This window comes from Pogoniulus pusillus, chromosome 11 (genome assembly GCF_015220805.1).
Source record: "Pogoniulus pusillus isolate bPogPus1 chromosome 11, bPogPus1.pri, whole genome shotgun sequence".
In the NCBI taxonomy this organism is placed as follows: domain Eukaryota; kingdom Metazoa; phylum Chordata; class Aves; order Piciformes; family Lybiidae; genus Pogoniulus; species Pogoniulus pusillus.
Genome location: NC_087274.1, coordinates 7722622 through 7736930, shown reverse-complemented (window position 1 = coordinate 7736930; position 14309 = coordinate 7722622). Strand labels below are relative to the sequence as shown.

The window sequence follows — 14309 nt, the reverse complement described above, 5'->3', positions numbered from 1 at the left end:
AGATGTGGAATCTTGCTCAGGGTTGCTCAAGGGAAGACCATGGAGCAATGACCAAATACAATGTGGAAACAGAAATACCTGTAAAGGGACTTCAGGATCGAGCTCGAATTTTGGCACTTTTTCAGTCCAGGGCATGAATTTCTTTGTTTTTGGATCAATGTAATAGTCAAAAATTGTCCCCTGAGAAGGAAACTTGATGGTTTTGAACTCTTCCACCCACCACTTGCTGAACTCCAGGCGATAATCCGTGAGCTGGGAAGAGCCAAACAGAAAAACTTAGAAACTGGCCAATACCATTGCTGTAGTGTTTTCCAAAGGGATGCAGCCAAGGGATGGAGGTGGACAGGCTGCTCCCACAGCCATACCTGGTCCTGGAACATGGCCCCACCAAAGGCCCAGGCACAGGCAAAGACAAAGTAGAGCTCATAGAGTTCCCGGGGTGAGTCCGTTGGGACGGTCTGTGGCGTCAGGAGGCACTCCAGCAGATACAGCACTGTCTGTATCACTGTCACCTCGGGGACAGGAGTGATCTTCTTGAATCCAGACTTGAGCTTCTCCAGACACACTGGCAGGTATTTGTCAAAGAGGATGGTCAAATGGGTCTTCTCAGACTGCACCGACCTGCTCTCTATCCAGCTGGTCACAATGCTGTGGAAGGGGTGGGAAAGGCTGCAGGTGAGTGTACAAGAGGCCAGCACCCATCCCAGCCCAGCTCATCCCAGCTCAGCTCATCCCAGCTCAGCCCATCGCAGCCCAGCCCATCCCAGTCCAACCCATCACAGTCCAGCCCAGCCCAGCCCAGCCCATTGCAGCCCATCTCAGCCCATGGCTCACGGGTTCCACCCCAGGTCTGCGGGGTTGATGTAGAGGATTCCTGCCCGGGACACGGTTGCCGGCGTGGCCGTCCGCAGGTGGCTGATCTCGAAGAGGAGCCGCATGGTAGGGTTGAGGGGGATGCGCTCATTGCTGGCCAGGGTGAGAACCTGGGAGAAGGTTCTCACATGGAGCAATGTCCTGATCTTGGGGCCCAGGCATGGGCACAAGCTGATCAGCCTGAGCTAAGGAGTGAGCCAGACTCCTGGGGTGTGATGGCACCAACCTTATTGTCATCCATGACTGTGTTCAGAGATTCAATCCACATGGGGTCAATATCCCCATCAAGGATGATCCACTTGGGCCCCTTGTGTGTGATGTTGGCCAGGTCCCTCATGGCTGAAGAAAACAGACCTGTGCCACAGAGAGATGGGGGGGGGGTGTGTGTGTCCAAATGTGCATGGAATGTCTGCTGGGGGGACACATGGGACTGGCTGTTTCCCTGAAACATCTTCCTTCTCCCTCACGCCCCAGCAAAAAACCCCAAGGAAAGGTCTCTCCTCACATCACCACCTGGCTGAGTGTTACAGAGACTGCATCTGCCTGTGCACCAGCTCTGGCCTCTTCCCCCACCCTGGGTAACTGGCTGCTCACAAGGGCTGCTGTTCTCACCATCCTTCCACTCTCGTGTGGATGGGTGAATAACTCCAAACAGCTCATCGCAGGTCACAGCCTTTGGGTCAAGGTCTACAGTGACAGGCTTCCTCTTCATGTTCTTGTACGTCTTGTTGAGGGACCTCAGCACCTGTGGAGAGGGGAACTGTGCAGCTGCTCCTGCGCGGGCTTCAGCAGCCTTTGCCCACGGCCAGGGGCACAGTCTTGCTCCCACCCACTGTGGAGCACCCAGGCCTGGACACCCATGCTGGGAAGGCTCTGGATGAAGTCAGGTGTCTGCATAGACAGGGGAGACTGTGGGATCTGCTCAGCCAGGGCAGGAGAGGACCTCGTCCTCGGGGATGCTTTAGCTGCTACCTGAGACTTTCCACAGCCAGCGTTGCCGACAACGAAGACTGAGTGTCTCACTTGCAGCAGCTCCTCCAGCTGCACCACCTTCAGCACAAAGCTCTCCTCTGCCTGCAGCTTCAGCTCCAGAATGGACTGCTTAATGACCTGGGGAGGAAAGCAGGTGCTGACCACCAGTGGCTGTCACAGATTCAGTAAAGCCCCAGAGATGAGACACCACCAGAATGGACTTTCAGCCTCTGGACCCTGTCAGAGCTGGGATACTGTTCCTAAGCCTGTACCTTCTCAAAGTCAAGATCTCTCTTCCTGGGGACATCCAGAGCTGGGAAGAGGTCTCCAATGAGCCCCATGAAGATGGGCAAGTCATCTGTCACAATCTTGGGGATGTTGAAGTCTCGTAGAGCTCTCATCAGGACTTGATCCTCGGCACGGCCAGGGTCTCCTCGCTTCAAGGACCCTGCAACCACTAGCACAGACTTGATAGCCCTCAGACCCCAGTCGTAGTGGTCCTGCCAGCAGGGAGCAAAGTGTTATAACCCTACTCTTGTGTGAAGGAACTTCTTTAAACAACACTGCAGAGGAACCCACATCCATCACCCCACACCCAGATTAGCCCAGCAGCATATAGCAGACTGGACTTAAAATGAGCTTAAGTACAAGACCAGCCTTGGTTAGCCACAAGGTTGAGCCTTTGCAAATCACTTCTGCTGAGATGAGTCATATCTGGATGCTCTCATCTTCACTGGCTATATTTTGTTCTATTTTTAGATGGCTTGATTTCTTCCAGAAGGCAGAAATATGCCATATGATGCACCAGCGTGAAAGTGGAATTTGTCCAGCCATGGATCTGAACTACATGGAACTGAAACCAGTGTGTTACTGCCAGCTGAGGGATTTTAAACTGTCCATCAGGTCTGAAATTAACTGTTCCATCTTCAAGAACCCTGTGATGTGGTTGTTACCTGTTTAGACAAGAGCTCCTTGCAGAGTGTATACAGAGTAATGAACTTCCTTGCTAGAAGCTTGGCATCAATAAAACCTTCTGCAACCAGCATGATTTCACAGATTAGTTCAAAATCAGGGACCACCATGGCACAGGGTCTGGAGAAGAGCAGCAGCAGGTCAGCAGAGCTGTGTAGGGGATGGGCAGATGTCCCTCACCCTCCCACAGTCATCAGGAACTTGCCCCCAGGTTTCACATATGAACTGCTCCCTGCTGCATTGATCAGCAGAGAATCAGGCAATGATTTACACCAGCTAGGGGCTTTGGAGGTCTCTTGTCCAGCTTCCTGATCCAAGCAGGGCTCAACCTGTTTCAGGTCACTCTGTGCCTTCTGCAGTCACAATTGGAGTTCCTCCAAGAACAGAGATCCCATAGCACCCCTGGACCACCCATTCCAGTGCTCGACTTTTCCCCCTTATTCTCAATGGGAGCCTTAGCTAAAGGTGGCAAATGGACACCTTGAGCATTCTCTTCCCCTGGCTGAGCTGCCCAGCTCTCCCAGCCTCTGACCACCTCAGAGCCTTGAGCAGGGCTGTCCTGGTTTGCCAGAGTCTCCCTGACACGAGGGCCACCAGAACACACAAATCTGCTGGGTGCCACTGGCATCAACCTCTTGCCTGGGGGTACCTGAACAGAGCTTTTAAGTTTTCAGGCAGTTCTGTCCTTCCTGCGTAGCCAGGGTTCATGGTGATGAACAGCCCAACTGATGGGATCAGAGAGATTGTCTCTCCAAGGAAATTGAATGTTTTCTTCTTGGCACGAATTGCATCTAGGACACATTTCACCTGGCAGGCAAGAGGATGTTGGTGTCAGTGCCTGCAAGCTCTGTGGCTCCTTGCCCCCTGTCCAGCTCACCCTCACCACCCACCCACAGAAAGTGAGCCTCGATGTTCAGCTGTCTCTTCAGCAGTGCTAGAAATGACATTGGGAGCTTGCTGGGGCCATGGCAGTAGAGCAATCTCCAGGCTCAAAAGAACTGACCTTTCACCAGTGTCTTCCCAGGCACCATGATGCCCTGTCCCCAGAAATGCCACAGGCAGTGGGAGAGTGACAGCTCACCAGGATGGGACACAGATGGCATGTGTGATCCTGAATTTGCCACAAGCCCCTGTACCACTCTGCTTCCCCTCCACTTGTGTCCCAACACACCACAGAATGGCCTAGATCAGACACCTCCTTTAAGATCATTGAGTCCAATCATTAACCCAGCACTGACCGCTCGAGGCCATTCCCTCTTGCTTTGTCACTGGTTACTTGGTTGAACATCACACAGTGGAAACAATAACAGCAAAGTCCTCCCTTAAAAAGTCAGGTTTAACTCTGACAACGACCAGTATGTGAACAGGAAAGTCTCTTCCAGCCCCTGCAGCATTCTGCTGGCAGCAGTTTGCGTGGGGAGCACAGACCTGCACCGCGATCACCGACAAAACCTCCACCAAAATGCGGTTGAACTCGTCAAAACATCCCCAGGCACCAGTCTGAGCAAGGCCCTTGTAGATATTGCCACAGGACTGGAGAGAAAGCAGGGGAGATGAGCTTCAGACCCTGAGCTCATACACAGAGGCTGCAGCATGGGCATTTGTCATGAAAACTCAAGTGCTGAGAGCTGCTCGTGCTTTTGTGCTTTGTGCCGTTCCCCAGGGAAGTGCCAGCAGCCCCTTGGGCTTTCCTGGGCTTCCAGGGACATGAGCTGGCCACTTGGGCTGAGCAGCACAGAGTGGCACCACAGGCCGCTGTTGTACCAATATACTTCTTGCCAGCTGCCATGCTAGGAAGAGAACAGCTTCAGGGTATGGGTAATGGACACTGCAACCAAACTGGGGGGGAAGGGGGCTGCAGTGATGCCTCTCAGAAGAGGGTCCCCTCCTTGTCTTGGTGGACACCCCATGGCTCCAGTGCCACTATGCCACTCACAGGATCACAGGATATTAGGGATTGGAAGGGACCCAAGGAGCTCATCCAGTCCAACCCCCCTGCCAGAGCAGGACCATACAATCTAGCTCAGGTCACACAGGAACACATCCAGACAGGCCTTGAAAGTCTCCAGAGAAGGAGACTCCACAACCCCTCTGGGGAGCCTGTGCCAGTGCTCTGTGACCCTTACAGTAAAGAAGTTCTCCCTTGTGTTGAGGTGGAACCTCCTGTGCTGCAGCTTCCATCCATTGCTCCTTGTCCTATCCCAGGGAGCAGTGAGCAGAGCCTGTCCCCCGCTCCTGACCTCCAGCCCTCAGGTGTTTATAAACACTGATTAAATCCCCTCTCGGACTTCTCTTCTCCAGATTAAACAGCCCCAGGGCCCTCAGCCTCTCCTCATAAGGCAGTGCCCTCCACTCCCTATGCCCTACCTTGTAGTCCATCTGCTCGGAGCAGTTGAAGACATAGACCATCATGCCCACTGCCCGGCCCAGATCCTTGGTGGTCTCTGTCTTACCGGTGCCTGCTGGGCCGGCAGGGGCCCCTCCCATGTAGAGGTGAAGAGACTGGGTCAGGGTGATGTAGCACCTGTGCAAGCAGGACCATTGGGGCTGAGTGGTGCCAGCAGCATGGCACAGCCACGGGGTTGACGTGGTTGGCAGGGGCAGCAGGAGCTGCAAGGAGAGGGTCCCTACCGATCTGTCAGGGGGGTGATGACCAGCCGGGGGGTGTTGCCCAGGTACTCGTAGGAGTAGCAGAGTTGGGCGTCGCAGATGTTGGCATAGCAGTGCTTGCTGCCGTCATCCCAGCGGTGCCGGAGCTGCGACTGCCAGGTGAACTCCTGGGCATTTTCCACCTGTGGAGCAGCCAGATGCAGAGGGCAGGCAGGCACCAGTGCTGCTCATGCTGCACCCACTGGCACAGTGAGCTCACACACACGTCAGGACCTCCACACGTTAGGAGAGCATGGAAAACAGATCCCTGTGCCAAGCTGGGGGGTGTGGGAACCATCCCTTCACCTGGCCCAGCCCACCTTGTGCCCACCGAGCAAGATGCACAGCCCTGCACTGAGGCTCCCAGCTGCACCAAGCTCCCGAATTTGGCTCTCGTTTGACCCCAGCTGCGCTCCTGTGCCTCCCTAAACATCCCACGTGTGGTTTCCTCGTGCAGTTGGGATACTTTGAAAAGATTGGGATGTAATAAAGCAACAGGAAAGCAGGGCTCAGAAGTGCCAAGACATGAAGCAGTAGAAATATCCTTTTGTAAGGAATACCTTCACTTGGATCATTTTGGCCACAACATCCCTGGCATGGACATCAATGGTACAGATTGTCATGATCTTCATCCTGTCTCCAGGAGTTAGGTTTCCAATGAGCAGTGAAATCAGTGCATTTAGCTGAGCAATCTGTGCAAGGAGAGAAAGGATAAGAGAGAAAACGTCACCATTTGCCCTTCTCCTGAACCTCAGCTCTTTGAAGCAGAGCAGGGTTGCAGGGACAACTCTGGGTCAGGGCTGAGGCAGACTGACCTGCTTTTTGTTGTATTCCTTCATTGCATTCTCGTATCCTTCCTCCAGCCTGGAAAAGGCCATGTCAACTTCTGTGGTCCACCAGATCTGGGTGCATGTCAGAGCAATCTGCAGCAAACCATGGGGAAAAAAAAGATTGGGCCATAAATCATAGAATCAATCAGGGTTGGAAGGGACCACAAGGAACAGAGAGTTCCAACCTCCCTGCCACAGGCAGACACCCTGCCCTAGAACAGGCTGGCCAGAGTCACATCCAGGGTGGCCTTAAACACCTCCAGGCATGGGGTCTCAACCACCTCCCTGGGCAACCCATTCTAGGCTCTCACCACTCTCATGGTGAAATTAAAGGGAAATTCTGTATTGCCACAAAGGCTTGAGGCCAGATGCCTGCACCTCCCTGGGCTCTCAGCTCACTCCTTCTCTTGGAGCTCAGCTAACAGAGCCACCAGCCAGCCCAGCCCCATAGAATCATAGAATCATAGAATCAACCAGGTTGGAAGAGACCTCCAAGATCATCCAGTCCAACATATCACCCAGCCCTATCCAATCAACTAGACCATGGCACCAAGTGCCTCATCCAGGCTTTTCTTGAAGACCTCCAGGGACAGTGCCTCCACCACCTCCCTGGGCAGCCCATTCCAATGCCAATCACTCTCTCTGTGAAGAACTTCCTCCTAACATCCAGCCTATACCTACCCTGGCACAACTTGAGACTGTGTCCCCTTGTTCTATTGCTGGTTACCTGGGAGAAGAGGCCACCCCCCACCTGGCTACAATGTCCCTTCAGGTAGTTGTAGACAGTAATAAGATCACTCCTGAGCCTCCTCTGCTCCCACCTGTGCTGGGTAGTCAAACACCCACTGCTCCCGCGGCTTCTCCTCGTAGGTGAGCAGGGCTTCAGGGATCAGGTGGCGCAGGGTGGAGCGCATCCTCTCCAGCACCCGACTCAGCCAAACCTCCACCTGGAGGGGTCACATCCACCACACTATGAGCAAGCACTTCCCAGCCCATGTGCAGTCTGGCTGCATGACCCTGACATTGCCAAGTCCAACGCTAAACCTTGTTTCTCAGATCCACATCTATATGTCCTTTCAGGGGTGGGGATACCACAAGTGCTCTGGGCAGCCTGTGCCAGGCCTTGGCAGGATTTTTTCCTAATGTCCAACTTAAATCTCCCCTGGCACAATCTGAGGCTGTTTCCTCTTGTCCTGTCATTTGCTCCTTAGGAGAAGAGATTGTTCACACCTTGCTCCAACCTCCTTTCAGGTATTTACAGAGAACAAGAAGGTCTTCCCTGAACTTCCTTTTCTCCAGACCAGGCAATCTCAGTTCCCTCAGCCAATTCCCATAAGATTTGTGCTCCAGGCTGCTGCTTGTGCCCCAGTGCTCTTCTACACCCACAAAGCAGATCCCATATCTGAGGTGGTTTTTGGCTGAAAGGCTTCATAACTGCCTTTTACAACTGCTCCAGGCTGCTAATGCACAACAAACCAAATGATTATCCTTGCCCCCATCCTGCCCACCCTGGCCAACATGAGCAGAAGTTCCATGGAGCAAAGCTAACCTGACCAGACAAGTCACAATCTTTGTTGAAGGGGACATACTCCTCATCTCTACTGAACATGCCCAAGGCAACCTTCAGTGGCTTCTTGTCTGGACGCATCTTGAACTTCAGCTTAGCCAGGCTGTCAAACAGCTTCGTCAGGTGACGAGACACCTGGAGATGGTGGCATGACAGAGGTCAGGGAGCTCAGCCTGGTGTAATCACCACCTGGGTTAGCTCCCAGGGCACCAAGTCCTCTGGAAGGAAGGCACCAGAGGTGGTGTCCAGGCTGTTAGGATGAAAAAGATTTTAAAACTTCTCTAACAGTTTGGCATGCAGCAGGCACAGGACTGGCCTCCATGCCTCTCACACATGTGCAGCAGGCACAGGACTGGCCTCCATGCCTCTCACACACGTGCAGCAGGCACAGGACTGGCCTCCATGCCTCTCACACACGTGCAGCAGGCACAGGACTGGCCTCCATGCCTCTCACACACATGCAGCAGGCACAGGACTGGCCTCCATGCCTCTCACACACGTGCAGCAGGCACAGGACTGGCCTCCATGCCTCTCACACACGTGCAGCAGGCACAGGACTGGCCTCCATGCCTCTCACACAACCCCTACCTCAGCTGGCTCATTCCCATTGGATAAAATATCGAGCAGGTCTGCAGAAGAAATGAAGTAGAACCTGGGGAAGGCCAGTCGCTTGGTCTCGAGGTACTCAGCCAGAGCCTTCTCGCAGCGTGCCAATCTAACAGAGAGCAAGGAGGAAGCCTGCAGTGAGCCCCCCTTGTGCCAGCCTTTATGCTTCGCTAAGTCCTTGGTGTGCTGAGGCAGACCCACTTGGCAGAAACCAGACTCTTCCTTTGGCCCTAGAGCAGCTGGTGGAATCTCTCCAGCTGCTTCACCAGAACGAGTCAGACCTCACCTCTTCTGCAGCTCTTCCAGCTTGTCATAGAGCCCAGGCTTGTTTGTGGCTTCGATCACGTTGGGAGTTTGCACTGCATCGGCCATTAAGTCCTGCAAGAGGGAAGATGCTTCAGCTCAACCCAGACTGGCAGAGAGAGCTTGCAGGCCAGGGGCTGAGTCAGGCTTCGCACTTTGAAATCCTGATCGATAGCATCAAAATTCTTTGAGTCCTCTGGAAGCTGCTTGCGGATGTCTTCAGAGCCAATGAAGATGCTTTCCAGGTGACTCCATGTCCTCTGCACCTCAAACCAGATGCTGACAACAGAGTCAGTGGTTGACAGCTTCTGCTGCCAGCCTGACACCTCCTGAAGGAAGAAAGCTAAGTATTTGGAGGTCATCAGGTTCTGCAGCTGCACTTGGTTGTCCTCCAGTGTCTCGATGAGTACTTCATCTGATTTGAGCAGCATGATGCCAGTCCTGGCATGTGGCTCGTACTCGAACTGCATCGCTGTCCAGGTAGTGTCCAGGGCACTCAGCACCTGCAGATGAGGCATAAGAAGTGAGCTGGACTCTGCAGAAGCAAGTCCCAGACTCTGTGAAAAGGCAACCAGCAACAAGAATTCCTGCTCTGGGGTGCTGAGGGTGGACTCCAGCCCCCAAGAGCAGGAACACGAGCACCAGCAGCTGCAGAGCTGCATCAGAGCTGGGCTCTCATCAAAGCAAGGTCAGGAGCCCAGTGTCTTTTACCTTCTCCATCCCTGACTCTTTCATGGCTTTGTCCACGATGCCACGAACCTCATCCTCAAACTTGTGCAGGTTCAGCTGCAGCAGATCCCCGAGGGTTGTGTCCTCGGACATAGTGAATTTCACCTGGAGCAGAACTGGCACCATCAGGGCATGGACTCCCTTTCATGGAGAGGCAGCCCAGCAGAACACCCCCACGAGCACCCACCTTTACCACCCACCTTTAAAGACCCTGCACAAACATTTTGTTCTATCTCAGCTTTTCAAACAGATTGAATCATAGAATCAAGCAGTGTCCCACTTCTAATTTAAACTTCCCAGAGACTCCAATATATTTGATAGAACCAACAACAATTCCCTCTTCCCTCTTCTTCCCCAAAGAAAAGGAATTAGATGGAGAGAGGGGAAAGGTATGCAGACCTAAATGAACAATCTCACTGCCATTTGGAAGTTAAAAGAAGACAAGTGTAACAATAGATAAAAGGTGTGTGAGGTAGGGAAGATACAAAGGTACAGGGAAGATACAAGACACATAAATAAGCAACCAGATCTGTGGCAATAGGTTTTGTCCACCTCGTGGGGGGATGGCCACGTGGGAAAAAACAAAGAGAACCAAGAGGCAGGAATGGTGATGCTGGCAGGCAGGCAGGAAGAGAGAAAGAGAGAGAAAGTCCCCCTGCTTTTATGGATCTTAGACAAGAAGGGGTAGTAGGTTAACCACCACCACCTGATAGTGTTCAGACCTACCCCTGGGGAGGGGTCAAGACCACCTGAGGTCAGGTTCAAGGTCACTCCTCCAGGAGGGTTAACCCTGTACAACCAGGTTGGAAGAGATCTCCAAGATCATCTAGGCCAACCTAGCACCCAGCCCTGGCCAATCAACCAGACCATGGCACTAAGTGCCTCATCCAGTCTTTGCTTGAATACCTTCAGGGACAGCAACTCCACCACCTCCCTGGGCAGCCCATTCCAATGCCAATCACTCTCTCTGCCAACAACTTCCTCCTAACATCCAGCCTAGACCTCCCCCAACAGACCTTGAGACTGTGTCCCCTTGCTCTGTTGCACACTGTTCTCTTGCACACTTCCCTTGATGGAGGCCAGCCCCAGGAGCCTCCTGGGGCAAGGATTCTGAGGCAGGGAGGGATGGGAGGGCTGGGAGCACCTGCGTTGCCTGCATGAGCTCCTGCCAGTGCCGGTCCCTGATGGCTGGGTTCTGCAGCTCGTTCACGGCGCGCAGGGACGTGATCATGTTCTTCACGCTGCTTTCCAGCCCTGTGAACGCATCCCAGCTTCTCATTTCCTTATCCAGGCTCCGGATGTCTTTAGCAAATTTCTTACAGTCGATGTCCATCTGCTCAACATTGATCTCCTTCCACCTGGTGGTCTTCCAGTCTTCCATGCTCGTGTTAACCTGGGTTGGGCAATGTGTGTTCACAGGATGCGTGCTCAGCACAAGCACTCCTCTCTTCCTGGGGTGAAGAGCACTGCACCCAGTACCTGCACACCCTGAGCACACACCATGCCTGCTGCCTGCACGCCTGCTGCACACACGCCAGGGTGCACAGCCCCTGCACCAGCAGATCTGGCCTGTGTCTTATCCCACCTCCCAGGGTGATGAGACTCTCAGAGGACCTACAACAACTTTGCACCTTTGTCTGGCAATGCCTAGATAGTGCAGGGTGCCCACACCTGCTGACAGCTGTCTGCTCTTCAGCCCTTGCCTGGAGGCAGTGTTGACATCATACCCTGGGGCAAAAGGGACAGTACTGAAACCAGTGCTCCAAGTCACTGTGTTTGCCCACAGATGGCTACTGGCAGCTGTTGTTTATACATGCTGGGCAGCTCATAACGTCTTCAGGAACTCAAAACTGACCAGCTCAGCACATTCCCATGCTCCTGCCTTCTGCTTGCCTCCCTGTCATGCTAGACTGTGGCACATACCAGCACAATCATGTCCCAGAGCTCCTTCAGCAAGCGAGCTTCCTTGGCACACGCGTTGAGCTGTTTGTATTCTGGGACCAGCACTTCAAAGAGCCCTGCTGACTTGGACAGCTCTGCCATGTCACTCTGCATGGCAGCAATGCCCTTCCGTTGCTGCCCAGAGAAAAGGAAAGGTCTCAGATGAGGATCATGTGCCAGGGACGCGTCTCCTACCCCAGCCATGGCTCTGTCCCTCCTGCAGCACAACCGGGATGGGAATATCACTGCTGTAGGGACAGATCCTCCCCATCTGGCTTGGTGCTGCAGAGGCTGCCCCTCCCTGGTTCCCCCAGTGCATGGTGCTGGGGGCAGCCAGGCAGTGCCAAGGGGACAGTGGTGGCCCTGGAGTCCTCCCCTTCCTTACCTTGTTCAAAGACTCGTAGGGGTGTGGGTCAGTGTAGCCAAAAGGAGCCTTTTGCCGGAACTGATCCCGGAAGGAATGCTGCCGGACCTGCGAGAGGAGGACAGGGCTCAGGGTTAGTAGCCAGGAGCTGGCATACAGGGAGAGCAGTGGGGTCTTCCCAAAGCTGCTGAGAAGCTGCTTTCTTGTTCTCAGGCTCCAGGACAGGCACCTCGAACTGCTGGCACCTCCTGTAGATATTCTTGACCTCATGGGCTTGCAGGGGTGCAACATTTTGCTTGACTCGCAGGCAAAGCTTCTTGGTGCTGTCCCAGTGCTCCGGGAGGTCCTGCAGCAAACACCAAACAGTGTCAGCAGCCTGGCTCCAGGGAGCCTGTCCCTGTCGCCCCCACACTACAGGGATCTCACTTGGAGCTTCATATGGATCTCCTCTGGCATCTCCTCTCCATAAGTGCTGAGCAGAGCAATGGTCTCCTTCAGGGGCTCGAACATGTTGTCAGTCACCACCTGCCTCTCCTTGACCCTCATCAGGTGCCCCATCACCTCCACCAGCCCATCATAGTCTCCCTCCTCCAGAGATTTATTCAGGCCAGCATTTGCATCCTGGATGAAATTCTCCAGCTCCTGGAGACTGGAAAGAAAGTGGTGGCTCACTGGGCATCCCCAGGCTCACAACTGTCCCCATGTTTGCTTGGGGACTTGCCCTCACAGAGGTGCCCAGCACCTTCGCCCATATCTCCATGTCTCCGTCCTTCAGATACCAGTCCCAGCCTGGCGCACAGGGATGTGTTTGGCACACTTCTAGCTGGGCTCTAGTCACTGGGTGTGCCACATTCTCCCTCGGGGGCTCACCAATCCCCTACCTGGTGGTGACGTGGCTGGTGAGGTGCTGGCGGAGTGCCAGGCCCCGTCGCTTGATGGCATCCAGCAGTGCCTGCTTGAAGGGGCGGCAGTCGCTTTGCAGCCACCCCCCGAAGACCTTGGTGTCTGCAAACCCTGACACCTCCTTGCGCAGCTCCTCGCACGCATCAATCTGAGGAGGAGAGCTGGTCACAGCCTGGAGCTGGCACCTCCCCAGGCACCTGGTGTCCTCCTGGGCTCCGGGTGCATCCCGAGCACCCCGCACCTCCTGAAGCGGTGGTGCCATACCTCCTGCTGAAAGAGCTGGAGTGATGGGGTCCCACGAGCTGAGAGCTCCTGTGGCAGTGGCTTCTGCCCCTCAGGGCCAGGGGCGCTGCTCAAAGTGAGGATGTGCTGCAGGAACTCTTCGGGCTCCTCCAGCCACAGGTGGGGTTGCTCCTCAAAGCCAGCACTGTACTCCTTGCCCTCCATCATGGCGTGGACCACCAGTGACTCCACCTCCTGCTGCATGCTGATGAGAGCTCCCTGCTCCTCTAGGGTGATCTGAAGAGATGGGCAGAGCTCTCAGGGACCAGCTGGAGGGGACTGGGCATCTTTGCCCAACTCCAGCCCACTGTGGACCAACCTTGTAGCTCAGCTTCCCCTGCAGCAGCCGAGGAATGCATGATGTGGCAGTGTAGATATCACTGAGTAGGCTCTCCACCAGCTTCAGGAAGCTGTCATCATCAACCTCCTCCAGCGAGGGCTGGTACTGCACTCCATCATCGTGCAGCTCCATGCACACCTCGAACAGCGGAGCCACATCAGCCTGAAACAGGTCAGTCCTGAGCACTGCTTCACATCCTGTGTCCCCTCCCAGCCCCACAGACCCACCATGGTGAGTGTCCCGTGTGCTGCTTCACATCCTGTGTCCCCTCCCAGCCCCACAGACCCACCATGGTGAGTGTCCTGTGTGCTGCTTCACATCCTGTGTCCCCTCCCAGCCCCACAGACCCACCATGGTGAGTGTCCTGTGTGTTGCTTCACATCCTGTGTCCCCTCCCAGCCCCACAGACCCACCATGGTGAGGACAAGGTGGAGGCACAAGCACTTCTGGTGCTCATTGCCTGGGTGTTCCAGGGAGCACTGGGATGGGCACATCTGGCCACTAATCAAATGCCTGATTGTGCTGGTTTGAGGCTAATTGGAATATTTTAATGAGGAAAAAGTAGTTTATAGGCTGTGAAAAGAAACCAATGGTGATGTCACTCATAGGTTTGCTGAGATGTATAAAAGCAAGGACACAAACAGTTTGTCTGTTGGTGCCTGTCTTTCTCCCTGGGCTTCTGCTATTCTGACTGGATCTGTGTCACCCAACTAATCCTTCTGCTTCTAACCCCCCTGGCCAATCCTTCCAACTCACCTTGCATGTAAACCAGACTCTGGGGTAAGGTAGATGGGTGGAAAGAAGATGGAAGGGTGGTTGGGAGCCCCTCCTGGGGACTCTGATTCCTAGGAGGGGTCTTGTGTTTCTGTATTACTTTTAACTTGTGTATTTCTGTATAGAACTGTAAATATTTGTAGTATATTGCAAGTATCTGCTTGTATATTGTGCTAAGCTGTGACTATAAGGCTTCATTCCCTA

General features: G+C 54.1%; 1 protein-coding gene across 1 annotated transcript in view; it reads right to left on the bottom strand.

Moving 5' to 3' along the window:
• Positions 1-14309, bottom strand: part of DNAH17 (dynein axonemal heavy chain 17) — a 43078-nt gene that overhangs the window by 21926 nt on the left and 6843 nt on the right. Inside the window, exons 18-45 of the mRNA XM_064150802.1 lie at positions 13311-13493; positions 12974-13228; positions 12688-12857; positions 12233-12455; positions 12036-12152; positions 11828-11914; positions 11425-11577; positions 10646-10894; positions 9484-9606; positions 8928-9275; positions 8756-8847; positions 8452-8578; positions 7846-7998; positions 7118-7243; positions 6282-6389; positions 6027-6158; positions 5449-5609; positions 5185-5341; positions 4246-4350; positions 3467-3624; positions 2799-2937; positions 2118-2345; positions 1846-1983; positions 1486-1618; positions 1100-1227; positions 835-983; positions 366-648; positions 79-252 (exon numbers count right to left, since the gene is read on the bottom strand). Of these exons, the coding sequence (XP_064006872.1) occupies positions 79-252; positions 366-648; positions 835-983; positions 1100-1227; positions 1486-1618; positions 1846-1983; positions 2118-2345; positions 2799-2937; positions 3467-3624; positions 4246-4350; positions 5185-5341; positions 5449-5609; positions 6027-6158; positions 6282-6389; positions 7118-7243; positions 7846-7998; positions 8452-8578; positions 8756-8847; positions 8928-9275; positions 9484-9606; positions 10646-10894; positions 11425-11577; positions 11828-11914; positions 12036-12152; positions 12233-12455; positions 12688-12857; positions 12974-13228; positions 13311-13493 (4599 nt within the window). The remainder of the gene's footprint in view (positions 1-78; positions 253-365; positions 649-834; positions 984-1099; positions 1228-1485; positions 1619-1845; positions 1984-2117; positions 2346-2798; positions 2938-3466; positions 3625-4245; positions 4351-5184; positions 5342-5448; positions 5610-6026; positions 6159-6281; positions 6390-7117; positions 7244-7845; positions 7999-8451; positions 8579-8755; positions 8848-8927; positions 9276-9483; positions 9607-10645; positions 10895-11424; positions 11578-11827; positions 11915-12035; positions 12153-12232; positions 12456-12687; positions 12858-12973; positions 13229-13310; positions 13494-14309) is intronic.